The sequence below is a fragment of the Sinocyclocheilus grahami genome, unplaced genomic scaffold (assembly GCF_001515645.1).
Source record: "Sinocyclocheilus grahami isolate Dianchi unplaced genomic scaffold, SAMN03320097.WGS_v1.1 scaffold32.1, whole genome shotgun sequence".
NCBI classification, from domain to species: domain Eukaryota; kingdom Metazoa; phylum Chordata; class Actinopteri; order Cypriniformes; family Cyprinidae; genus Sinocyclocheilus; species Sinocyclocheilus grahami.
The window spans coordinates 4,351,243-4,377,121 of NW_015505211.1; the positions used below are offsets into that span (position 1 = coordinate 4,351,243).

General features: G+C 37.8%; 3 protein-coding genes across 4 annotated transcripts in view; 2 read left to right on the forward strand and 1 right to left on the reverse strand.

Annotated features, from left to right (window-relative positions):
* LOC107577970 (pleckstrin homology-like domain family B member 2) overlaps nucleotides 1-8,899 on the forward strand; it is a 23,112-nt gene extending 14,213 nt beyond the window's left edge. Inside the window, exons 7-17 of one of the 2 annotated variants that reach the window (XM_016263989.1) lie at nucleotides 1,549-1,704; nucleotides 1,784-1,894; nucleotides 2,118-2,207; nucleotides 2,316-2,492; nucleotides 2,610-2,709; nucleotides 3,731-3,923; nucleotides 4,457-4,547; nucleotides 4,637-4,753; nucleotides 5,706-5,925; nucleotides 6,805-6,890; nucleotides 7,004-8,899. In XM_016263989.1, the coding sequence (XP_016119475.1) occupies nucleotides 1,549-1,704; nucleotides 1,784-1,894; nucleotides 2,118-2,207; nucleotides 2,316-2,492; nucleotides 2,610-2,709; nucleotides 3,731-3,923; nucleotides 4,457-4,547; nucleotides 4,637-4,753; nucleotides 5,706-5,925; nucleotides 6,805-6,890; nucleotides 7,004-7,144 (1,482 nt within the window). In that variant the 3' untranslated portion in view covers nucleotides 7,145-8,899. The remainder of the gene's footprint in view (nucleotides 1-1,548; nucleotides 1,705-1,783; nucleotides 1,895-2,117; nucleotides 2,208-2,315; nucleotides 2,493-2,609; nucleotides 2,710-3,730; nucleotides 3,924-4,456; nucleotides 4,548-4,636; nucleotides 4,754-5,705; nucleotides 5,926-6,804; nucleotides 6,891-7,003) is intronic. The other variant, XM_016263996.1, reaches the window with a different exon arrangement.
* Nucleotides 8,900-10,484: 1,585 nt separating this feature from the next.
* On the reverse strand, nucleotides 10,485-15,456 carry LOC107577989 (APC membrane recruitment protein 2-like). The gene has a single exon (XM_016264007.1). It carries the CDS (start codon nucleotides 15,253-15,255, stop codon nucleotides 12,685-12,687), a length of 2,571 nt encoding a protein of 856 aa, XP_016119493.1. The 5' UTR covers nucleotides 15,256-15,456; the 3' UTR covers nucleotides 10,485-12,684.
* A 3,649-nt stretch (nucleotides 15,457-19,105) lies between these two features.
* Nucleotides 19,106-25,879, forward strand: part of LOC107578792 (probable palmitoyltransferase ZDHHC20) — a 14,756-nt gene continuing 7,982 nt past the window's right edge. Inside the window, exons 1-4 of the mRNA XM_016264712.1 lie at nucleotides 19,106-19,237; nucleotides 21,121-21,147; nucleotides 21,375-21,469; nucleotides 22,554-22,696. Coding sequence (XP_016120198.1) covers nucleotides 19,120-19,237; nucleotides 21,121-21,147; nucleotides 21,375-21,469; nucleotides 22,554-22,696 — 383 coding nt within the window. The 5' untranslated portion in view covers nucleotides 19,106-19,119. The remainder of the gene's footprint in view (nucleotides 19,238-21,120; nucleotides 21,148-21,374; nucleotides 21,470-22,553; nucleotides 22,697-25,879) is intronic.

Consider the following 25,879-nt stretch of genomic DNA (forward strand, 5'->3'; position numbering starts at 1 on the left):
GGTCTAACATACACATACACACACACACACACACACACACATACAGTTGGTATAGGAAAGGGTTAAAGTTTGACTCAGTACAGAAAGAGACATAAGGAATGAAATTTATGGAACCATTTGCATATTCAACAGATCTACACCTGAGGGATACGTCAGATTCTTAGTTCAAACACACCTTTGTAAAAAGGTGTAACTGATACTTAATGTATCAATTAATAAGACTAAGTTTGATACTTGCGAGTCTCGGCTGTCTGAAAGAGATTCCTGATGCAATCTTAAGGCATTATCTTATCTGGTTGCATCATCTCTTCTCAGGTGTTCTGGATCCAGACTGAAGCTTGTGTAAATCCTAGTTACATCCCGTGGCAAAAGACAGAGAAACAAATACAAACATAATTAGTGTAGCTGCTGTTCCAACCAAGCAAAAATGATTTGTTTAACCCAAACTAACGAATAATAATGTGCATTTGATTAGATATAACTGCAGTAAAAGATTATGACTGCAGTAAAAGATTATGAGATGCATTATTTGAATGCTTGGCCAAAGAGATGTGTCTTTAATCTAGATTTAAACAGAGAGAGTGTGTCTGAACCCCGAACGGTATCAGGAAGGCTATTCCAGAGTTTGGGAGCCAAATGCGAAAAAGCTCTACCTCCTTTAGTGGACTTTGATATCCTAGGTACTACCAAAAGTCCAGAGTTTTGCGACCTTAGGGAGCGTGATGGATTGTAGCGTGGTAGAAGACTAGTTAGGTAGAAAACCATTGGCGAGCAGGTGATATAATGCTAAATTTCTCCAAATCTGTTGCGATGAAGAAGCAAACTTATCTACATCTTGGATGGCCTGAGGTGAGTGAATTTTAAATTTTGGGTGAGCTGTTCCTTTAATAAAATTTAGTCAGAAGGAAGCTTGTACTCCATTATTAGTGAATGACACCCACTAATGTCACATCTACCTACCTTTCTTCCTTGCTCTAACCCAAACTTGCACTTTCTCCATTTCTTTGTCCGTCCTATTTGTGCCCATCTCCCCACTGTGTGCTCTGTATGTGTTTGTCATCCGTACGTGTCCTTGCGTCGGCGCTTGTGCTGTAGGACAAAGCCTTGTTGGAGGCTGAGAGAGTTAAAGTAGAGAGGCTAGCTGAGCTGATCTCAGAGCAGTAGACCCAGTTGGACACCTGTCCTGAAGCACTGAAGGAGCAGCTCAAGAATCAGCTATCCAGGGTCAGTCAGTTACCGTGGTCTCCCTTGTCCCTGCGCCCACCAACTATTCTGCTGTCTGACTCTCACAAACACTTGCTGTTGTGTTTTTTCCTCTCTGCAACAGCTTTGGAAATACCATTTGTTCTTGTTGGTAGGCCTTTCTTCTCTGTGTCTTTTAACATACCATACAGTTTCCTGTGAATTTGACCTTTTCTCTCTCTTCTGTTTAGCACAATCCTGTGAATTAGTGCTGATTGTTCAGTTTAGTTTAGTTCGGAGTTGCACCATGATTTAAAAAATGTAATCTATTGCCTCATGCTAATTGTTTTTAGCTTTTTTTGGTAGGACACTGAAGCTTTGGAAGCAGAAACGAAGCGTTTTGAAGATTTGGAGTTTCAGCAGCTGGAAAAAGAGAGCCGTCAAGATGAAGAGAAGGAGACACAGACGCAGCATCTCCTCAGAGAGATTGCAGAATATCAGAGATCTGTCGTCACTCGCAAGGTGGAGTGTTTGTGTGTGGAAAAAGAGCTTTTTATAAGAATATTTCCTTCTGCACATAAAAACTGTCTCCATATTATAGGAGAGGCTACTTACCTTGAAGAAGCAGTCAACCCAGATTACCAAGCAAGGACAACGGGAAAAGGAGAACTTATTGAAGGAGAAGAGCAACCTCATTTATATGCTACGAAGGGTGAGTATATTTACACAGAATGTGTTTATATAAGTATAATATATACATACAATGACTGTGAGAAGTATTTGGACCCTTTATCCATACTGAACTTTTTTTTGGTGAACGACCTTTTTTTTTTTTAATTTTAAAAATGTACACATCAATTTTGACACGATATTCATACATAATGCAGATAGATTTGTTCATTTCTGAATGGTCTCTTTCAATAATTTCGTTTCAGGAACGGGAGAACCTTGCATCTCTGGAAAGGAAGTACTCTGAGCTCACAGGTGGTCAAGCATTTCCTCTCAACCCTATGTCCATGAAGGAGGTAACACAAACCATTTCCAAGTAAAGAAGAAACTATGCTCGGTAATGGCAAACAAGGATTTTCCATATTGAAAGATGATGATTTTATCTGCCTTTTTGAATGTTCCAGCACTTTCGCTCTCTTGAGGAGAGGAGGCGGAGCAATGGCAGTAAAGAAGGTGGGGTTCTGTTGAGTGACAGCGGGATGTCCCGTAAAAGAGAGAGGCAGAGCCTCGGGACCTTCAACTCTGCCCTTAATCGCAGTCTGTCTCCCAAGGTCAGACAACAGAAACGGCACATAGGAAAAGTATTTAATATCATCTTTAAAAAATCAATTTACGTTTAAAATTTCATTGTGCGTCGTTTTGTTATGTGAAAGAGAGGTTTAAACAGTCTTTTTTACTCTATATTCTTAATCCTGTAGCCTCATATGCCACTGTCTCAAAGCTCTAGCTGTGGTAGTGTACTCCCCCACACTCTGTCTGTCACCTCCCGTGACCTGGACACCCGCCGCCTGCTCAAGGGTAACACTGATTTATCATATGACACTGACAGTTCTGCAGGTCTACAATTCTACAAGTTTTAAGCATATAAATAATCATATTTCTGAAATCAATTAAGTATATTTATTTGTATTAGTTTAATTTTTGCACATAAATAATAATATATAAATAATATATTTTTATGTTACTTTCTTCACTACACTTGTGTAGCATGTATAACTGTCTGCCTGAATTTTTTTTTGTATTATTGTATGTATACAAAAATATCTGAAATATATTGAAAGAATATAACTTATACCGGTGCATTGTATTGATGGAGCCAGTTCTTTTTGACATTTCTAAGTGATTTCAAATATGTGAAAAAAACTATTCCAGGGATCAGAAAATCGACTTGAAGATAGTCTGTTTGGTCTTTGCCTAGTAAAAAAAACACCTAAGCAACCACATATAAACTATATATACCAGTCAAAGATTTTTCAAAGTCTCTTTTGTTCCCCAAGGCTGTATTTATTTGATCAAATATGCAGTAAAAGCAGAAATATTGTGAAATTTAAAATAACGGTTTTCTGTTTGAATATATTTTAAAGTGCAATTTATTCCTGTGAGGCCAAAGCTGAGTTTTTAGCAGCTATTTCTGCAGTATTCAGAAAGTACACGATCCTTCAGAAATTATTCTGAATGTGTGGAATTCTATAGAAATTAGTGCTGTCAATTAATCGCATCCAAAATAAAAGTTTTTGTGTATACTGTGTATATTTATTAAATGTATATAAATACAAATAACATGCATGCATATATTTAAGAAAAATATGTTCTGTTTATATATTAAATATATTTATATATAAGAATATAATGTATATACATGTAAATATTTTCTAAATATATACATGCATGTGTTTGTATTCATATATACATAATAAATATACACCGTACGCGCACATATATAAACAAAAACTTTTATTTTGGATGTGCGATTAATCGTTTGACAGCACTAATAGAAATACTTTTATTTTCACTTTTTTCCCCCCCTTTGATCTTGCAGCAGGTCAGCTGTTTTTGAATGACGAGAGGCATAGAATGAGTGAGATGTCAAATAGGACAGTTTCTGAGACAAACGTCTTCCTGGAGCCGTTCCACTACATGGATAACGGACACAACTTTGACACAATGAGCGTGTACAGTACAGAAAGCCTGGAGACCAGCATTTCCGCCTGTTCACCGGACAACATCTCAAGGTGAGACCAGGATCACGATAGGTCTATTCTGACAATCCAAAGCTTTTATTTAGCATTTAGTATTTAAGTATTTAGCTTGTCCATGTTACATATATTTGCTTGAAACCTAAGATATGCTTTTTTGTAGAATAAGAAAATAATTTAAAGCCCACTTTAAAGGCAGCTTTATAAACAAACTTTAGTATGATATTGCCATTAAAATTGTGAGTAAGAAGTGTGTGTATCTGTGTATTGTGGGCTTTGCAAAAGTTTAAATGTATTTGTTACTGTTTATAAGGATGCTGTATAGACAGGAGTCTGCCTTTAAGTAGCCCCGACACATCCTGTCTGTGGAATTTGTATTGCATTCCAAGGTCAAGATTAAGGCTTAAGATGCTTTGGAACACATTGCCAAATGAGGTTGAGGGTTTTAATCCGCTGATTTTATTGACAATACATTATTTTTATATGAAATTTACTACTAAAATATATTTAAGATCTGAAAATCAGTGTAAAACAAAAGTGTCTCATAAAAGTGTGTGTGCTCTGTACAGTGCCAGCACAGCTAACATGGTGAAGATAGAGGAGATGGAGCGCCTGCTAAGAGAAGCTCAAGCTGAGAAGAACAGACTGCTGGAGCACAGGGTACATCAGTTTCTCTGAATCTACATGATTATTACAAAAATACCAATATACAGATGCATGAAAACAGGACTGTTCTTTTTTCTCTGCAGGAGCGGGAGATGGAGTTACGGCGACAGGCTCTTGAAGACGAGAGGAGAAGGAGGGAGGAATTGGAGAGGAGACTGCAGGAAGAGACAAACCGACGACAGAAACTAGTAGAGAAAGAGGTGAAGCTCTGGGAGACTTAGAGAGTTCAAGTGAAAGAGGGAGAACAGATACATAGAGACAAGAAGTGGAGGAAGATTAATCTTAACGCATTTAATGCAATTAAAACTCTAATTATGGATACTCAGATTTAGACAAAAGAAATCTATTTTAAGGCAGCCACAATGAATAAACAATAATAAATGCAAATAAATATTTTAATATAACAATTTTCAATTCTAATATTTGTACTTCTAAACTTCAAAACCTACTTTATTTAGGCTCACAAGTATGTTTGTCTTTTTTAACATAATCTTGCTTTCTTGCTTTTTTCTTCTCAAAAAAAATAAAATAATTTTTTTAAAGGCAACTTTTTTTTTTTTTTTTTTTCAAAAAAAATAAAAAAATTTTTTTAAAGGCAACTAGGTTTTTTTTTTTTTTTTTTTTTTTTTGTATCAGCTTGTTTTTTTTTCTATGACATGAGACATAGCCAGAATCCAAAATTAACTTTTTGCCATGTCATCATTGTCAGATGATTGTTAGGATTTTTTTAAAGACATCATAGCTGTTAAGATATTTTTTGTCATTCATATTTATAGATTATATTTTGAGCAGAAAAAGTTGAAGATCCTATAAAACGCAATAACTTATTTAATAGTAGTAGTAATAATAATAAGAGATAAAATGAACAAAAGCAGTATAACGGAATCTAAAAGAGAAAAAAAAAACATAACGTTAATCACACATTAGAAGCTTGTAGCCGATAGTTTTAATTTGATCAGTAATTAGCCTATAAATATGGGTGGCTGATAAATCAGTGCATCTCTGATCTAATCTGTAACATTCTAACAAAATGTAGCTAGTTAATAAGCAGATTCCTTCTCTCACTCTTTACAAACATGTATGCATGTATTTACACAGACACCCTTACTAATTTTTAAGGACTAATTAGATATTTGCTGTTTGTGTGTCTAGTCTCGTCCGTTGACACGATACCTCCCAGTGAGAAAGGATGACTTTGACCTGAGAGGTCACATCGAGGCGGCGGGTCACCATCCTGAAACTTGTTTTCACCTGGCCATCACTGAGAAGACCTGCAGGGGGTTCTTGGTCAAAATGGGTGGGAAAATCAAAACCTGGAAGAAGCGCTGGTTCGTCTTTGACCGCAGTCGAAGGACGCTGGCATATTATGCTGGTAATTACACTGAATTTTTAGTAGGACTTATCAAGCTTTATCAACCAGGCCTGCTGTGAATTACCACGGAATATCAAATGTGATTGTCACTCATTTTATATTAACAGTTTGAAAACGTGCTTACTGTAATGCATTTCTAATAAAGACTAATCAGGCGAAAGTTATGGAGGTTAAAAAAAACCTGAAATTTGAAGCATGTATTTTTGGTAGTGCACTTGCCTTAACTCTTCATGCAAAAAGAATGATTTTTATACTGTCAAACATTTGTAATATAAAACACTTTACAAACTACTGAATATCAGCCGTTTTGGTAACAATTAATTTTTTTACAGTGCCCGTTATAAATGTACTTACTATAGTAATGTCAGTAAATGATGCTTAATTACAATAAATTAAATCTAAACCTAACCCTGTTCTAATTACATGTTAATTAATATTACTCAGAAGTTATTTGTATAATTACACTAACAATTATACTAAAAACACCTTAAAATAAAGTATAATAAAATAAATATAAATAAATACAATTTATTTGTTTAACAGATTTGTTTTAATTAATTAATCAATTATTTATTTTGCATAACATCTGAATGAAATTTGGACAGTGAAATGTAAACTTGAATTATTAACTAAAGAAGACTGTTATTAAGCAAAATAAATTTGCCATGAAACTAGTTTATACCACAAGGGGGCAAAACTGAGCTGTGCCCTTCACCAGCCTCACAGGAGACAATGGCTAAGTCCATTTATCATACAAAGATTTGATCTTTTCTGTTAAATTGAATTATTATAATGTATTAATAATACAGGTTAATAAAGGTTAAACCACATGCTCTTTTTATTTATTTTTTTAACATGACTGGTTTTATTTTTCTCCAGATAAACATGAGACTAAAATGAAGGGTGTTATCTATTTCCAAGCCATTGAAGAAGTGTATTACGACCACCTAAAGAACGCACACAAGGTAAGTTGCAGCTGGAGGCCTTTTGGTCACCTACTATACATAGCTATACTGATTTTATGAAAAGGGTTCAAAATGTTACAATTGATCAGCATTTTGTTTCTTTGTTGCGTCAGAGCCCAAACCCTTCCCTGACGTTTAGCGTGAAGACACATGAACGGGTTTATTACATGGTGGCTCCTTCCCCAGAGGCCATGAGAATCTGGATGGATGTTATCATCACTGGAGCGGAGGGATATACGCATTTCCTGGTGTGAGCAGGATTCATCTTTGTTTAACGACATTTAACAAGTCCAAAGTGACCTTCACACTTCAGCTCGGCCTGATAATGGGCTCATTTTCCACGTCCACTGTTCTGAAGAGGTTACACTTTTATGATTCTCTTTTATCAGTACTGATTGGGACGAGAGCGTTGACTGTATATTTTGCAGTTTGGAATACCTAGTTTGGAAAAACTGGTGCTTTACCCACTGCATCCTGTCGTGAGATTACAGAGGCAGCTTTCAGACTTCAAAGGTACCAACTCTTGAATTTTTCGCCCTGTTTTGTTCACTTCCGGGGTGAGACTTAGAACAGCTGTAAATAAGAAATCAGTCACTGGTCTTCACATTTCACAAACGTGCCAACTCTTAATGAAGCTGAATATACCTCAAAGATGAACTGTTGTGGTTGTTAAAACGAAACACCAAAAACAAAGTGTTCCTTTGTTTTTGGTGTTTCGACTTAGTACAGACTCTAACAAACATCAGGGTATTGTTCAGTACTGTTTTTATATTCAACAGTACTAAACATGAATTTATAAATGTATTTTCACTTAATGTTTTTGTTGTTGTTGTTAATTGACCTTTGTATCTCTGTACAATTTATATTATTCCCTCATTTACCAAGTGCCTTACATTTGTCAATATCTGATGAGAATAGCTATATATTTAGCTATAAGACTTGTAGAATGACACAAACAGACTGTGGTTATTTTAAGCATTATTTTGTATCGACCAATTGTGCCACCCTGATGCTCAGGAACATTCCAGAAGGAAGAATTTCGCACCAAAGACGAGCTGAATTTGTGTTTCAGCATGACATGAATGTAAAAACTGACACCTAAGATGCTATCTTTAATAGATGAGGCTCTTAATAATTTAGCACAAATGTGTATTTTCATAATGTTTTTGATTAGAATCATTGAGTTCTCGATTGTTTGTTGTACTGCAATTGACCAGCAGAGGGTTTTACTTTCAATGATATTGAAATGATTACAGGATTTATTCACTGCAAGAATCTCATTTGACCCTTAAGTTGAAATATAAGATGTTAAAAGTTTTGTTTTGTTACCACTGAACAAATCTATATGCATGTCTGAACTTATTGTGTATCTGATATGTTTTTTTATGTAGGAATCACTATAATTTAATTTAGAGTAATTTAGAGTAATAGTAAATTAGAAATTATATGAATTATATGTCAAGAAGAAACGCCGTTGTTTTATTAGGAAAAAATTAATGCACAGGTGCTATCTGCCAGCAAAACGTCTAGTTCAGTGGTTCTCAAGTGGTTTTGCTTCAGGAACCAGATTTTCAGATCTTTGACGTCAATAAGAAATGATACGGGAAGTCTCTTTCCTCCTCTTTTTTTAATTTTATTTTTACGCCTATTTGTTTTCCTATCCAAATGATGTGCAGTTTTAATGCATTTTATTTGCATTGTTTTTTTCCATGCTGTTATACCAAATTGTGTTGCATCATTCGTGCAGTCATGTCTGTCATTCAGTCTCATTTAAATCACAGGGCATCTTTTCTGGCAAATACTTCCAACAATTTAGGCTGTGAAATGAATTAATTTTAGTTTGCCAGGCAGTAGATCAATGCTGATGTGCACTTTGAGACTAAACAGTTTTTTTAGAGATGCTTTCTCAGCTTTCATTCAGTAAACAATACAGTACATTACAGGATAAGCACAACAAAGCGTTATATAGATCACAATAAAATAAGTACTTATATAAAATGTATCTTTTCTATTCAGCGTTTATCAGTATTTTTTAAACCATTCGTAGTTTGAGACGAAAGCGATATTTTTATTTTAAGCATGTTTTCTAGCTCATTTAAAATGTGAACCATAATAAAATCATAAGTACGAATAAAGCAAATAAATGTTTTTTCATTTGTCTCTATTGCGAAAATTGATCGATAACATTGGCTTTAAGCTGAATGTTTGTTTATATATATTGTGATGAATAACTACAGAACATGGCTGCAAAATGAGACATACAGGCCCTGGAACATGAACACATTTCCAGCCCGCCTCTCACACCCTCTCACCTCCCGTTTACCCAGTGATCAAGCGTGATTCAATTAAGCCAGAATGTTCAATAAAGCCCATCTGTCGCATATTCTACCTACACTCTTAAAAATAAAGGTGCTTCACGATGCCATAGAAGAACCTTTTTGTCTAAATGGTTCCATAAAGAACCTTTAACATCTGAAGAACCTTTCTGTTTCACAAAACTTTCTGTTTCTTTGTGGTGAAAGAAGGTTCTTCAGATTATAAAAAGGTAAGAAAGAGATGGTTCTTTATGGAACCAAAAATGGTTCTTCTATGGCATCGCTTGAAGAACCTTTTGAAGCACCTTTATTTTTAAGAGTGTAGTTTCATACACATGCTACATACTATAGTTCATTTTAACATTTTGGACAGATAAATTGTGTTATGTGTGTAATGTGAGAGTGCATTTTAGAACTCCTTGCCTCCTCACCACACCCCTCATCTTCGCGGCCCCCCATTGGCTGACCTAGTGAGGTTGCCATAGCGACGTTTTTTTTCAGTGGAGCGTGGATAATTAGCCAAACATCTCCTAACAGAGAACATCTTTTCACCGGGGGTGTTTATATACACCGATAGGGAACAAGCATTCAGTTGTCACGATCTGTTTTAAAGTATCAGGAGAGTTTATGACAATCCATCCTGCTCATAATGGAGCATTTGTTCTGTATTATAGAAGGAATATGAGCTGAAGGGTATTTATTATCAGGAAACATAGTTCAAAACTCCTGATGTTGCATTTCCATTATGCCTTTGCTTTCAGACATTTTTCAGAGTTTCATGTTTCAAAACAAATCTCTTAAAAGAGATTATAGTGTTAAACTCATGTTTGGATGCACATAAACTAAAACCATATGCAGATCATATTAAATAGCTTTTTAATCCTATTTGTTGTGACATCACCCGCTGCATTAAACAATTGTGTTTGTCTGCACGTGTAATTGTGAATATGGCTAAGTCCACTGTCATTTTGTGCCATCTGCTCGAGTGGAGGATCACCTCTGGTACAGTCTTGCTTGGCTATATTAGCATGCCAGCCTTTATTCCATTAGATTTAGACAATGCTGTGTAACTAGAGCTCAAAATAAGAACCTCATGCAGGATTTATCTTTTGCACGTCTCCCTGCAATGTTCAATTGCATCCATTTTTTTCCACCCTAGATCAGACTGCAGGCTACGTTTGACATTTTCGCTCCGATGATTCACTTCAAATTTTGTAATTGAGGCTGTGATCATCATCATTATTCATTTTCACAATCAGACCGTTTGGCAGTGTTTGGTGCAGCACATGCAACAGACGAGTTAGTGCGTAAGGCTTTCATCTTCTTCAGACCCCAGGGGGGTGGCAGATCAATAAGCAAGGGACGGTTTCCATTAACAGTGGGCTGCTCTTTGGCTAATCACTCTGTGAAGTGGTGAAGTCCTCGTGTTTTTCCAGTTAAACTGTCCCACTGCCATTGGCTCTGATTTGGACAACAGAGCCTTGTTTGTGCTGTCTCTGTGAGGAGTTTGGTCTATAAATATCCATCCTTTGTTTTTCTTTGCTTTTTTGAGAAGACGAGATCACTTGCACACTGCTTTTAGCATTTCTTGCTATGTCACCACCATCAAAAAACACAGCTGTGATGGAACCGAAAAGGCTTTCTTTTTTCTGCCCTCCCCTTGCTTGTTCTCAATCTCCATTTGTACCACAATCCCTCTCTGTCTCATTCTCATTCTCTCTCTGTGCACCACTGTTCCCCCATTTTAGCCTTCATTCATTCACTGTATATTTTATAAAGGTTGACGATGATCCAGATTCTCCTGCATTTAAATATCTGTGTCCTCGTTTCTATTAGAGACAACATAACCCATTGGAAATATTTAATTTGCATGCAGAAGCTGCATGGTTGCGTGGCAGGAATTCTATAGCATCTTAGCCTACAGCTCACTGACAAGGCAATACTGACATTCATGAGGTTTGCTATTCAGGTTAGTGGGTTTTTCAGCCCAACAGCATGGCACTGCAGAGAAACCTGGGGGTGGGGGCTGGCAGTGGTGGGAGGCTCGGACTTTATTGTGGAAAGCTCTGTAGGGTTCCACTTCTCGAACCAAAGAGTAACACAGTTACATAATGTCACTACAGAGGACAATGTACGGCACAGCCAATCTCTTACAACCTGTCCTATGCAATCCATTCCCATACCATTAAGCACCCTGCATGACGTTTAAACTGTTCTAGATATAATCACATTTTATTGATTAAATAGGAATTATTGTGACATTAAGATAATCACACCCACTCATTCATACACACACACTCATACACACAAAAATAGTCCTCTGTTAAACATGTGCATGTGATAGCAACTTCAAAAAAAAAAAATAACACCACTGTCATCCATGAAAGTCTTAGCTTACCTATAACACCAACTGCCTGTGAAACATCACCTCTACTGTCTTTAGCCTTCTTTAACGCAGTCTCAGACAATGTTCAGTGCAGGCAGAAAAAAAAATCCATATGCCTCATGGTTCCTTGATGACGTTACATACACATTTGTTACAGCTGACAGGCACTGTGTGACTTTAACACAGTGTTTTAAAAAAACTGTGAGAAAAGGACATCGGTGGGGAGAGGAAAAGGAGCGAGATGGCTCATCTTGTTGAAAAAGTAGGGCATGCGTTCTGCTACATACATTCAAAAGTCACTGTGGAATATCCTGTCTTGGCATGAACTGTACAGGTAAGAGATTCTGTTTGTTTGCATACAACACAAGGGCGTGAAGACTAACATTGATCCACAGTTCACTTGGAAAAAAAACTTTTTGGAAAAGACACCAGACAAAAATTTCTAAAAACGAAGGCCAAGTAACAAAGGCTACAAAGACTGCTCTGTAACAAAACTTTTTTTTTCTTTGTGGCAGGCAGGATGATAAGAAAAAAGCACCTTTGTAATGTTACTGGGCTCCTCTGGTGTTGTAGACCTGGATGAAAACCATAAGACTCCGTGTTGGATTGCTTGTTTCTTCTCTGAGACTTTTAATTACCACAAAAGACCATTATGGACTATTACAATGCCGGAGATAATGGACGGACACATTGCTTGTTTCTTCAGAGAAGGTCTACATGGCTTTGGATTCCAGGTGAGGGCTCTTGTGCTTTAGTGCCTGCCATTTAATTTGCATGTTTGGTTGCCATGGAGATAACTTAGACAGGGCCTGTGGGTGTGCTGTCTGTTCCTGGTTGCACACAGAGTTGAATCCACAGCATCAGTCTGTTCAAGAGTGATATGAATAAAACCACCCAGCTGATAAAAGAATTGTGTGGTTGACACCAGTGTGTAAATTAGTTCAAATAACGATAATAATCCAGTTGTTCCTGTAAAGATTTTTGCTGCAAAAGGCGCAGTGATGCCTGATCGAATATCAAAAAGTAAATCTTGAGAAAACTGTTGCCAGTGGAATGTTTCAGGATTTTGTCATAGACAGAATTATTATATCAGTTATTTTCGGGTGGCGGCAGCTGTAGCTGTTGGTGCAGGCTTATTGCTGGTCCGGCGAACAGGCATTTTGGACACCGGTATCTTAGAACGTGTGGCTTCTGCCCTACCCTGTACAGAATGGTAGGCTGCAGTAGATCCGTGTTTGATTGGGATCTTGGATTCCCGGGTTAAGCTTGTGGCACCAGCTGCAGGACCTGATGATGTCTGGAGACCAAGTTTTCCATCAAGAATGTCGTCTTGGCTGTGGGAGAGGGTTGGGGTGACAGCCCCCGATTCTGTGGAGACATCACTGAGGGCCTCCTTGCTGCTGCTTTCCCGTGAGAGAGTGAATGGGGTCTCCTCTTCATGTACCGGTGTTGGTAGATTTGAGTGGTCCTCATCTCCATTGGGCTGGGAATCTCGATGAGGCAGCTTAGGAGGTCTACCTCCACCGCTAACAGGGATCTTACTCAGAGTTGTAGGCTTCGCTGCAGGGCCCCTTTTCACTGCCTTGCTGATGCTTTGAGTAGCCACTGAGTCTCTATTGTCAATTCCTTCTTGTCTTACCAGGTCCTCCCTTAAATCTATCCTGGCGTCATCATCCACTCTTTTTGAAGAAATGAATGATGGAGCAATACCAGGAGGAGACTTCAGGACAGGAACTTGTGGTGCAGAGGTAACTGTGGGTGATTTTGTGGTGGCAGAGGAAGAGGTAAGAATAGGAGTAACAGCAGATGGAGATTTAGCAATGGGAACAGTTGGTTCAGAGATGGAGGCTTTCCTTACAGATGTTGTGCCAGTTTGGGTGCTAGATTTTGAAGTTTGTCCTGTGGGTTGTTTTATCTCAAGCTTGGCAATAGGAGCAGTGTTTCGGCTTGTCGACAATCCAAATGTTGTTACAAATTTTGGTCTTGGTGTTGGTGCAGGGGCAGGGGTAGGTTTACCAAAAAGTGGTGGATATGGGGTGTATTTGGTTGCAGAGGTAGACATAGTATGTTTGGATTCATGGGTAATGCTGGGAGTGGGTTTTGTTGCAGGGATTGGGGCTTGGGTAGGTTTAGTTACAGGGGTTGGGGCAGGTTCCGTTTTAGTAACAGCAGCAAGTTCAGGTGTAGAACTAATTGTGGGTGAGGGGGGTGTTTCGGAAGTAGGGGCTGAGATGGACGGAGGAATGGGGGTAGAGGATGGAATAGGTTTGATCATTGGGGCAGTTGTGGAGCTAGATATTGTGTCTGGTTTGATTTCAGGGCTAGGTTTAGGGGACAGGGTAGGTTTAGCTGGGGAAGTTGTAGATTTGGTTGTGGTGCTTGATATAGGGCTTGGGGTAGGCTGTGTAATAGAGACAGATGTAGCGGTTGGGGTAGGTTGGATAATTGGAGTAGTTGTTGCAGTTGCCGTGGCTTGAGGAATTGGGATAGGTGTTGGTGTTGGGGTAGGCTGGGTTATAGCTGATGGTGTAGGGGTGGGTTTGGCGAGAGGGCTGGACATTAGAGTAGGGATAATAGGGTCAGTAAGCATAGATGGTGACATTTTGGTCACCGGAGAGGATGTTGAGGTAACTGTAGGTTTTGTCAAAGGGCTGGGAATAGGTTTGGTGGTGGTAGGTGAAGGGGTGGGTTTGGTTGCTAAAGTAGGGGAAGGTTTAAAGGAGGTGGTTGGGCTGAGAGTAGGAGAAGGGCTAGACTTTGATCTGGTCGAAGTCGAAGAAGATGAAGTCTTCTCAGAATTATCCACTTTCAATGTTCTAGGTGCTCCCTCCATTCGACTGCTAGCTTTGACCCATTCTGCCTCGACGTCTGCTACAATATCTCCACATGCTGTTAGTGAATCAAAGCTTAAAATTGATGAGATATCTCCAAGCAGTGTGCTCAAGCGTTCATTTGCTGGAGGTTTGGTTGACCCGCTCACCTTTGCAGAGTCCTCAGATGACGTAGGGCCCTCTTGTGGTGTAGGAAGCTTTTCCTCTGTTCCCTCCACAGAGCGAGGTGGAGGCCCGGGTGTCAGTGTGAGACTCTCCTTTATAATCTCAACGCTGTTGGAGCGGGAAGCAAGAAGGGGAGGGCCAGGTTCACCCTCCTCCTCATCATCCTTTTTCTCTTTACCATGCCAGCGCACTGTACCAAACAATCCCTTTAGGCCTTTCCGTTGCCGCCCGGGCCTCTGAGACTCGGTCTGAGTCTGCCGTTCTCCCATCAGTCCCCGTCTGCCTTTGCGAAGCATATTGAGGAAGCTCAGAGACTTAGCAGAGGTGAGGGAAGAGATGGAGTGCCGCGTAGGAGTAGTTTCTGAATTCATGTTCCCACCTGTGAACTCCTCCATTGGAGCATCGTCCTGTTGACTCTCATCCTCCTGGTCAAGATCCACCGGCTCTGCCTCTGCTTCTGGGGCAGTAGGTTCATTTAATCCATCCAGGGTTTTGCTCATTGACGGCGGTGACTTAGGGCCTCCATCTCCCTTCCCACGTATGGAGAAGATGCTAGCGACGCTGCTCCCAGGCTTCCTCTTGCCGAATAGTTTTAAGGCTTTTCTGATTTTACCTGGAGGCTGAGGGTCACATGGCGGTGGTTCACAGCTCTCAGACTGTGCATCCATATTCCCGCTCCACTGCAGTGTCTCTTTACCTTCGTCTTGACGTCTCAGTCTACCTTCACACGTCCTCTCTTTGTAATCTCACGCTCAGATTAATGAAATACAACTCTAATGAGAATAAATAAAATACCTTTTCTCTTTATATTTTTGTAGACTGTTTTTGCTAGCAATGTGTATTTATCTCCGTCTCCACTCTCGTTCCCTCCCTCTGTCTATTGCTCTTTTTTAAGCACTCCCTCTTTCTCTCTCTCTGCTGTTCCTCCCTCCCTATCCTCCGCCCTCCCTCTCCCTCTCTCTCCTCCTCTGGTCACCATGGCAACTGAAGGTCTAAGCAGCTTTCGTCAGAAATGGAGCGGAGCCAGGGGCTGTCATCATCCTACCCTCTTTCCTTCTTTCTCTCTTTCCCCGTTCACTCCCTGTTTTCATCCAACTAAGTGTTCCCATCTCTCACATCCCAGTTACTCATCCAGATTTATCCTTCCTATTTGTGACTGTTCTCTTCATATCAGCATCACTGCTGCATATGGAACAAATGACAACACAGGCAGCAACTGGCTCAGTTTACAGCATCCCTGCTGTGATAGATTAACAAACAAGTGGCTTAAAATATCAGTCTGATTGGAATATGTTACCACTCCAAACCTGTGTATTGAATTTATGTACATCATAGGGAGGACATATTGGAACGGTGTTGATATTTTCTAATTAATATGGCTATGATTGTTATGAATTGTCAAGTCTTGTTCTCCCCATAATTTCCTTCACTTTCCCATCTCCTGTCTCCTCACATGCATGTCTTTCTCTAACAATCTTCCTTCTCTCCTTCTGCCCCTCCCACTCAACCACCCACAATAATGGAGAAAGCAATAGTATGGATAGAGGACTGGTATTTTAGCTGGAAGCAATGGAAGCAAACAGCTTTTCAAATGACATTAAGTGATGACTGGAGTCATGCTTTTATCAGCTGTTTGAACTCTAGCTCTGATGGCACACATTCACTGCAGAGGGTCCACTGGTGATGATAATTTTTGGGTGAACTATTCTTTCAATGAAAACTAATTAGTCAATGAATGGATTATTCACAATAAGATAAAAAAATGTGCATTTAGAAAATGCTTTCAGGGTGATTTTTCAGTTCATGCCAACTGTAGCAGCACGTTTCTGCTTTGCTCCAATGTTTTTGCAAAAAAATTGATCAGTAGCCTGTATAAAAATCACAGCAAGGCCACCCAGTGCAAGAAGGTTAATTTAGACAAGTGAGAGTGAGAATTTCTCACTGAAAGTGAGTTTATATTTCATAAAAAGGCCCAATATCTGCTAAAGCAGTTCTACTCAGCCGTCATCGAGTCTGTTCTGTGCACTTCAATAACTGTCTGGTTTGGTTCAGCTACAAAATCAGACATCAGAAGACTACAGAGTACGGTTCGGACTGCTGAAAGGATTATTGGTGCCCCCCTGCCTACCCTCCAAGAACTGTATACATCCAGAGTGAGGAAAAGGGCTCAGAAAATCACTCTGGATCCATCACATCCAAGCCATCTCCTTTTTGAACTTTTGCCATCTGGTCGGCGTTACAGAGCACCGAATACCAGGACAGCCAGGCACAAGAACAGTTTCTTTCCCCAGGCAATCTACCTCATGAACAGTTAATGTTCTCCCATTGTGCAATTAAACTACAGTATGTGCAATAACCTTATACTTATTTATCACCCTAAACCCTAGTACATCCCTACAACTTATTTTATTCTATACAATTTATTCTTTTTTTTGTGGTTTATATTTATGCATGTGTATTTTATTCACATATTATTTTTATTATCTGTGTGTTGTTGTCATCTCCGTGTACTGGAAGCTTGTGACACTATAACAAATTCCTTGTATGTGCAAACATACTTGGCAATAAAGCTCTTTCTGATTCCGATTCTGAATATAGCGTCAATATGTGACAAGTTGGGAGTGAGAATGTGTTGATCAGTCAGGTGTGTAAATATAAACAAGTCTCAAGACTGCTTTTAATAATTTGAAATGAATCTGTACTGTATATAAGTTTGTAAGCTATTTTTTGTGGTTTATATTTATGCATGTGTATTTTATTCACATATTATTTTTATTATCTGTGTGTTGTTGTCATCTCCGTGTACTGGAAGCTTGTGACACTATAACAAATTCCTTGTATGTGCAAACATACTTGGCAATAAAGCTCTTTCTGATTCTGATTCTGAATATAGCGTCAATATGTGACAAGTTGGGAGTGAGAATGTGTTGATCAGTCAGGTGTGTAAATATAAACACTCAGTAACATTAATATGCAGTCTCAAGACTGCTTTTAATAATTTGAAATGAATCTGTACTGTATATAAGTTTGTAAGCTAATAGGCTTACAAAAGGGACTCATTATATCAACACTTACAGCGCAGAGCGCAAAGAGAGGGAGGCCGTGTGTGTGTGTTTTATCACAAGCAAGAGTTCTAAATCAGGCCCAGCACAAGATCTTCTTATCACACGTAAGTGCATGAACAGACAATTTGTTCTTTGTTTCATGTGTTGTTGGTCCTCTGATGAACCTTCTGAAACCTCCCGAGGAAAAGAGCAGGGATGGAGAGAGAGGACCAGAGGGGTCTGTTCATGAAATGAAACACATCTGGAAACAATACTGCAATTCCCCCGCAGGACAGGGCTCGAGGTGGAAAACGAATCTAATAAATCTCACAAATAAACCGACTTACCATTCAGCCCACCAAGCTAGCAAACTGAAGATGAATCAAATTATGCACAAATGAAAAGTACCACATTGATGGGGACATTTTAGACTTCCAGTCTAAGTCATTAATTAGAAAAAACCTAACTGGATGATTCAAATCCATCCAGACTGTAACATTGATGACTTAAACTACTGCGCTGCTGCCCTCTGCCGACGTACTGCCAAGTTGCAAATGAAATATCAAGTTCACTTTTGCTGTTTTGTTCTGCTTATTTTATTTCACGAATAAAACAATAGTTGTAACACCGATGACAAATTCTCATAAAATATAAATTTAAGTAGCAATAGATCATAGATTAACAAAATAACACCAGAATGTAACAACAATGACGTGTAAATGATCAAATAAAAGTGGGAAAAAACAAAAGCATATGAATAAACTTTCAATATGGCGTGCACATTTAAACGGCCATAAGCACTTTGACCTTTGACTTGGTTTGACTTAAACATGTTTAGAAATTATTTAAAACAATACATTTGCTGAAGTATATTTCAAATTATATGCAAATGTATTTTCAACTAATATTTTTGAAAAAAAAAACAAACATATACAAATATATTTAGCTTTTCACATATTTCAATCCAAGAAAATACATCCATATACAGTATATTTAACATTTGAATAAAAAAAAGCTTTTAGTTTATAGATAACCATTTATTAACATAAATTTCCTTCTGAACATAAAAAATACAATTGAATTAAAATCAGAATGGAACATACTTTACGATATTAAAAAAGAAACATTAAAATATAGATAAACAAATTAAACATTATTCGTTTATTATAACTATAAGATTGGAAATAAAATAATTCAAGTTAAGTCCGATAAGATGTAAGGCAGAATGGCAAAGATGAGCGCTGATTTAAATTTGAGCGTACTGTTCCTTTAAGGCTCATTTATAGCATAATAAGACAAACACATAACTACATATGAATGAAACTCTGCGTTTATCGTATTATTAATTGGAGAGCATTGGAGAGCATTGTCCGATAATGGGGAATTAATGTGCTGCTGGTGTGAAGCAGGTCTTTGTTTTTCCCCGCGCGCATAGATCGGACTCGAGCCGTGACGTCACCGACACCCTTTCCGAGGGTCGGATTAAAGATGGCGCCCTCTCATGCGGTACAATGCTGTCAGCGGGGCTTATCCTGGATACCTGTGATTTTTATCAACCTGGTCGTGTGCTGGTCCTACTACGCTTACGTGGTGGAGCTCTGTATATGTAAGTGTCGACCTAAGTTGACTTGTTTGAATGAATGGAGCACAGCAGATAAAAGTTGCTGGTTAGTTGTTGCAGTGGTTTGGGCAGGAAGTGTCAGTAACTGACTGGTACCAGATTATGTAACGTTACCGAAATTCAACTCCGTTTCTCTGTATACTACTCGTGCGTAATTCATGTCGAATGTCATGAATTGTTTATAAAGTTGTGTTTTGATATCAATTATTGTATGCAGTGTTCGTTCAAGTTCGAGCGATTAAATCCAGCTGTTAAACTGATCGAGATGCTTGATACTTAAAAGAGCAGATTAGAGATGCTTTCTTACTGAAAAGAACGTTCTCTTATTAACTTTCTCTTAATTAGACCGCAAAGTATGTCTTGTCATGAGAATTTCTGGCTAATAAACTGTTTTGTTCTTCATTAGTCACATAAGTAGTTGTTCATGTCAAGCAGTGTCATTTAGTGGGATATGCTATACTTCTTTTTTTTTGCCCTGTATTGAAAATGTATAACTTAATTATCGTATATGCTGATAATCTCATTACTTGATTAAATAAATATGGAATATTTATGCTTTTAAAAATTCCATTGTCCCACTGCAGGATTATTTTAAGTTTGGGATAATTAACCCTAAATAAAAAAAAATTTAAGCATTTTTGCATTTTATGGGTAACATTTCCATTTAAGCGAACAAAGCTAAAAGGGATTATTAATATTTTGTATATAAAAGTGTGAAACATGAATGACATACACATCTGTGCTGCTGAAGTCTTTAACTTCAGCTGTTGTTAACCACTTCACAGTGAGCTCTACACTCACTGTAGTTCCACCCAGTTATTACTTCATCTGTTTCTAAAAATACTCATTTCATTGGGTGTTGGGGTCCATTTATTTCCCTAGTAAAGTGCAGTGATATATTGTGAATCTGTGCTTATTGATCCCCCCCCCCTCCCCTCCTTTTTGCCGTAAAAGTTTGTAGAGTCTCAAATCTGATGTGATAACCTCATGACTGCATGAGAGTTGCAGGGAAAATCTCAAATTAACTTGATTTTTTTTCTGTTTTTTATTTTATTTAACAGATGAAACAAGAGTTGTGACATCAATGACAAACTCTCATAAAATATTAATTTCAGCAGTGATAAATCATAGATTAATAAACTGTAACACCAGTGAGAGATAAATTAACCAAGTTGAAAAAAAATGAAGGAAAGTGAATAGACTTTAAATGTGGTGTACACATTTAAACAACCTTCGTAGTTTGACTTTGAAAGTACTTTTTAGAAATTAAAATATTTAATAATTTATTAAAATATTTAATAAAATAATTGTAGTTAATGAAAATAAATAGTTAATTAATAAGCAAGTGAGAGTAGCAAGTAAAATCTCAAATCAGCTTTTGCGGTTTTCTTCTGTTTCGCATTTAATTTCACAAATGAAGCAAGGGTTGTAACCCCAATTACATTCTCATAAAATATTATTTAAAAAATATTTAAACATTTTTTTAAATATTTAATAATAAAAAATGAATGTTTTATGAAAATAAATATTTAATTAAAAAAAAAATCTTTTAAAAAATGACTCCTACTGTCAGAGATTTCACTGACTCTGCCGTCTCGACATGCATCTGTCAGTCACTTGTTGAGTCGTCATGACAACCAGGGTATTCCATCCATGATGGACACAAGGCTCTTTCTGACAGCTCTCTGCCAGATGGCAGTACCAGTCGCCCAGCGCTCTTGCCTTAGTGGGCTGATCTGGTGGAAACTGGAAGGGTGCTGAGATAGAATTAGCGGTATCCCAGCACTCAGCAGATGGCTTTGTGAATTGGGCCAGTTGTTCTTTCTTGATGGTATTGCTGAATGATCTTTGCTTGTTTCTCTCTGCAGACACAATCTCCAACACAGAGGAGCAAGGTAAGAGGAACTCCAGTGTGGCCAAGAACACAATATTGCAAAAACAGTTAACAAATCCTTCTGTTGGCTAATCTGGCCTCCTGTTGTTCTTAGTCACATGTTTTGTCACACCAGAATGAACAAAACATCTCATTTATATTATGAAGTAGCAGCTTTTATTATGTTATCAAGTAAGTATGAATTATGATTTGTTTTACTAAAATTCCCTCATGCTGTTTTTCTTGCAGTTATTTATCTGTTAGTGTTTCACGTCTTTTTCTTCATGTTCATATGGTCCTACTGGAAGACCATCATTTCCAAGCCTGCCAGCCCCTCAAAAGAGGTATTCTTTCTCGCTATTTCTCTCTCCGTTTTTGTTCCTTTATTTACTGTCTAGGTTTTGCCTCAGAGCCCAGATCTTGCGTTAGAGAACAAGTGGTGACCCAATCTAGTTCTGTTGCTGGTTTTGAGAATGTGGGCAAGTTGTACAACCTGTCCATGTTGCCATCTGTCTAACTCCTACCAAGTCACAGATGAATTAATAGATACACCTATTCATTTTTCCATCTTAAATTGCTGACGGATGATTTTCCTCTTATTAGTGACACTCACAGACATCAGAACAGACATGTTGAGATTCAGTAGTCCGTTGTTGTTATTGTTAACTAAAACTCAAATATAAATATTGAATGATAAAGTAAAAAAAAAAAATTGCTTTGGCAGCTAGCGGATATACAAAAGTTTAATTCGAAGTACTAAAATGACTAAAACGGAAATTGTAAATAAATGAAAGCTAAATAAAATTATAATTAAAAAAATATTAAAACTCAAACTAAAATAAAAAAACCTGAAAATATAAAACAAGACAATAAATACTATACTACTATGTAAATTCTACTAAAACAACAATGCACAATGGTTAAAGGTTTCTTCCTTATTGCTTGGCTCTCAGGTTCTCATTCCACCTGCGCTGTGTGGGAGCAAAATATTTATCACACTGTAATGTGTATGTGGTTGGCTCCAGGCTCAGTAATGTTCCTCACATCTGGAGGAGGAGCAGCAGCAGTAGCGGGAGACTTTAAACTCTGGCTGCTCTGTAGTTTTATTACCGCAGAATATAATGACAGAGAAGAGGAAGAAGGATGTAAAAAAAAAAATTTGACGTTTTGAACTGCCTGTGGGATGTGAGTCATGGTTTAGCAGTTAGCACACATTCTCAAACGCACTGAGCTGATTTGGACGGTGCAAGTCCTGCTCACATAATTTCTTGTCATGTCTCTATCATCTTGTCAATAAAGATGGCAAAAAAATATTAAAAGTGTTTTTGTTAAAAATTCAAATGTCTGCTTGATTTTAGTTGTGTATGCAGATTCATATCAGTCTATTCTCACACACATCTCCATCTAACATCCTGTTGTCTCTCTTAGTTCTGTCTCCCTAAAGTGGACAAAGAGCTCTATGAGAAAGAGGAGAATCCAGAGGCCCAGCAGGAAATCCTGAAGAGAGTGGCCAGAAATGTACTCGTATATACATGCACAGGATCTGGGGGTAAGCTTAAAAACTTACAATGGCATTGAAGTCCCTCATACTTCTTTTTTTTTTTTTTAAATAATGTTCTGCAGTTAATTCGGCCCCAGCCACTAGTGGTCGACCGATATGGGTTTTTTGACAGCCGATCCCGATATCTTGGAAAGTAGAATGGCTGATATAAAGCAGATATAATTGTATTTATTTTAATTAATATTTAAGAAATTTGAAATCATTTGAAAATGGATTAAAAAATAAATTTGTAAAATAAACATACTTATACTTTAGATGACAAAGTATTTTTCATAAATAAATATTTAATAAAAATATAATTAAAAAGGAAGTAAACTGTAACCAACAGAGCACTCAGTATTCTGGGAAGTTTGTGTGCATTGGGAATCATATTTTTTCAAATTAAGCCAAGGTGACACTTATTTTACATACAGCACACAGTGAAAATGACATGAATATGACAGTGGGCAAATGCATAAAGCGCAGCATAATTTGAAATCACGAATTTAACGTTTAAAGCATTCAATTTGCACGGACCGAAAGTCACGCAGAGAACACGCGATCATGCAGGTCACATGCACACTTCACAAGATCTTACAACTGGATTCGACTAAGTTTGCAAAGTTTGTGAAATGACATTTTCATTAGTCATTCAAAGATTTGTTAAAATGATGTAAATCCGTATTTGCTGAATGCTGACAGCAAACGAGAAAGTATTATAATGTTTGCCTTTCTATTACTAATCATATAAAAGCAATCGTTATAATACTTTTTGTATACATTTAAATTCTTTTTTTTAACAGGTCTATCGGATTATTAGAGAGACTTCTATCCGTATTAGGCAGAACTGTTAACGATGACGGCGTTACAGGCGATACAGTTTATCAGCCACTAATACTTTTGGGTACCTTTTGAGAGTATATTTAAAACGTAGAACTAAAAATGTCATTTAAAGTGCATCAACTTTTTACTCAAACTGTTACGGTGAAAACGTATGTAATATAAAAAGCATTAAATGATAAAAAAAATTGTTACTAGCAATGTCAGACTTTTGAACTATCTTTTTGCATACTGAATTGTGATTTGTTGTCTTTGTCTTATACACTACCATTCAACAGTTTGAGGTCGGTTAAGATTTTGTTAATGTTTCTGAAAGTCAATAATCACAAAGCTGCATTTATTTGATCAAAAATAGAATAAATGTAATATGGTGAAATATTATTACAATTGAAAATAACTGTTTTCTATTTAATATACTTTAAAATACAATTTATTTCTGTAATGCAAAGCTGAATTTTCAGCATAATTACTCCAGTCTTCAGTGTCACATGATCCTTCAGAAATCATTCCAATATGCTGATTTGCTGCTCTAGACGCGTTTTCTTCAATAGTTGGCATTGTTGAAAACAGTTGTACAGCTTAATATTTTTTTGAAGCTGTGATGATTTTTTCACAGGATTCTTTGATTAATAGAAAGTTCAAAAGAAGTGTTTATTTGGGAAGAAAAAAATATATATGTATATATATATATATATATGTGGTGTGAAAAAGTGTTGGCCCCCTTCCTGATTTCTTATTTTCATCTATATTTTTCTTATTATTTTGCATGTTTGTCACACTTTAATGTTTCAGATCATCAAATTAATTTAAATATTAGTCAAAGTAAACACATGCAGTTTTTAAATGAAGGTTTTTATTATTAAGGGAAAACAAAATCCAAAACTACGTGGCCCTGTGTGAAGAAGAGTTTGCCCCCCTGTTAAAACTGTGGTTTATCACACCAGTAAAATATGGTGGTGGTAGTGTGATGATCTGGGGCTGTTTTGCTGCTTCAGGACCTGGAAGACTTGCTGTGATAAATGGAACCATGAATTCTGCTGTTTACCAAAAAATCCTGAAGGAGAATGTCCGGCCATCTGTTCGTGACCTCAAGCTGAAGCGAACTTGGGTTCTGCAGCAGGACAATGATCCAAAACACACCAGGAAGTCTACCTCTGAATGGCTGAAGAAGAACAAAATGAAGACTTTGGAGTGGCGTAGTCAAAGTCCTGACCTGAATCCTATTGAGATGCTGTGGCATGACCTTAAAAAGGCGGTTCATGCTCGAAAACCATCCAATGTGGCTGAATTACAACAATTCTGCATAGATGAGTGGACCAAAATTCCTCCACAGCGCTGTAACCGACTCATTGCAAGTTATCGCAAACGCTTGATTGCAGTTGTTGCTGCTAAGGGTGGCCCAACCAGTTATTAGGTTTAGGGGGCAAACACTGTTTCACACAGGGCCATGTAGTTTTGGATTTTGTTTTCAGAGGTGTTTTTAATCAGTGTCAGTGTGTGCCCTGTTTTACTTCAAGAACGGGGATCTATCAAAGTTTGATCATGTTTGTGGAAGTGTATCATTGCACAAACAAATGAGATCTCTGAGGACCAGAAAAAGAGTCGGTGTTGTTCATCAGGCCAGAAAAAGTTTCAAAGCCATCTCTAAAGAGTTTGGACTCCACCAGTCCACTGTCAGACAGATTGTGTACAAATGGAGGAAATTCAAGACCACTGTTACCCTCCCCAGGAGTGCTCCACCAACAAAGAACACTCTAAAAGCAAGACATGTAAAAGTCCACTAGGTTTCAAAGGACTGCAGGCTAACTTGTAAGCAACTAAAGGCCTTTCTCACATTGGCTAATATTAATGTGTATGAGCCCATCATCAGGAGAACACTGAACAACCATGGTGTGCAAGTCGCAAGAAGAAAGCCACTGCTCTCCAAAAACATTGCTGCCCATCTGCAATTTGCTAAAGATCATGTGGACAAGCCAGAGGAATACTGGAGAAATGTATTGTGGAAGGATGAGACCAAAATAGAACATTTTGGTTTAAATGAGAAGCATTATGTTTGGAGAAAGGAAACACTGCATTCCAGCATAAGAACCTCATCCCATCTGTGAAACATGGTGGTGGTAGTATCATGGTTTGGGCCTGTTTTGCTGCATCTGCTCCAGGACGGCTTGCCATCATTGATGGAACAATGAATTCTGAATTATACCAGCAAATTCTGAAGGAAAATGTCAGGACATCTGTCTGAGAACTGAATCTCAAGAGAAAGTGGGTCATGCAGCAAGACAATGACCCCAAGCACATGGCTTCTTTAATGGTAATAGAAGAACAATGTTAATGTTTTGGAATGACTGAGTCAAATTCCGGACCTTAATCCAAT

What these genes read in the sequence shown, in the direction of transcription:
- LOC107577989 (XM_016264007.1), bottom strand. Translation starts at nt 15,255, where the DNA reads ATGGATGCACAGTCTGAGAGCTGTGAACCACCGCCATGTGACCCTCAG.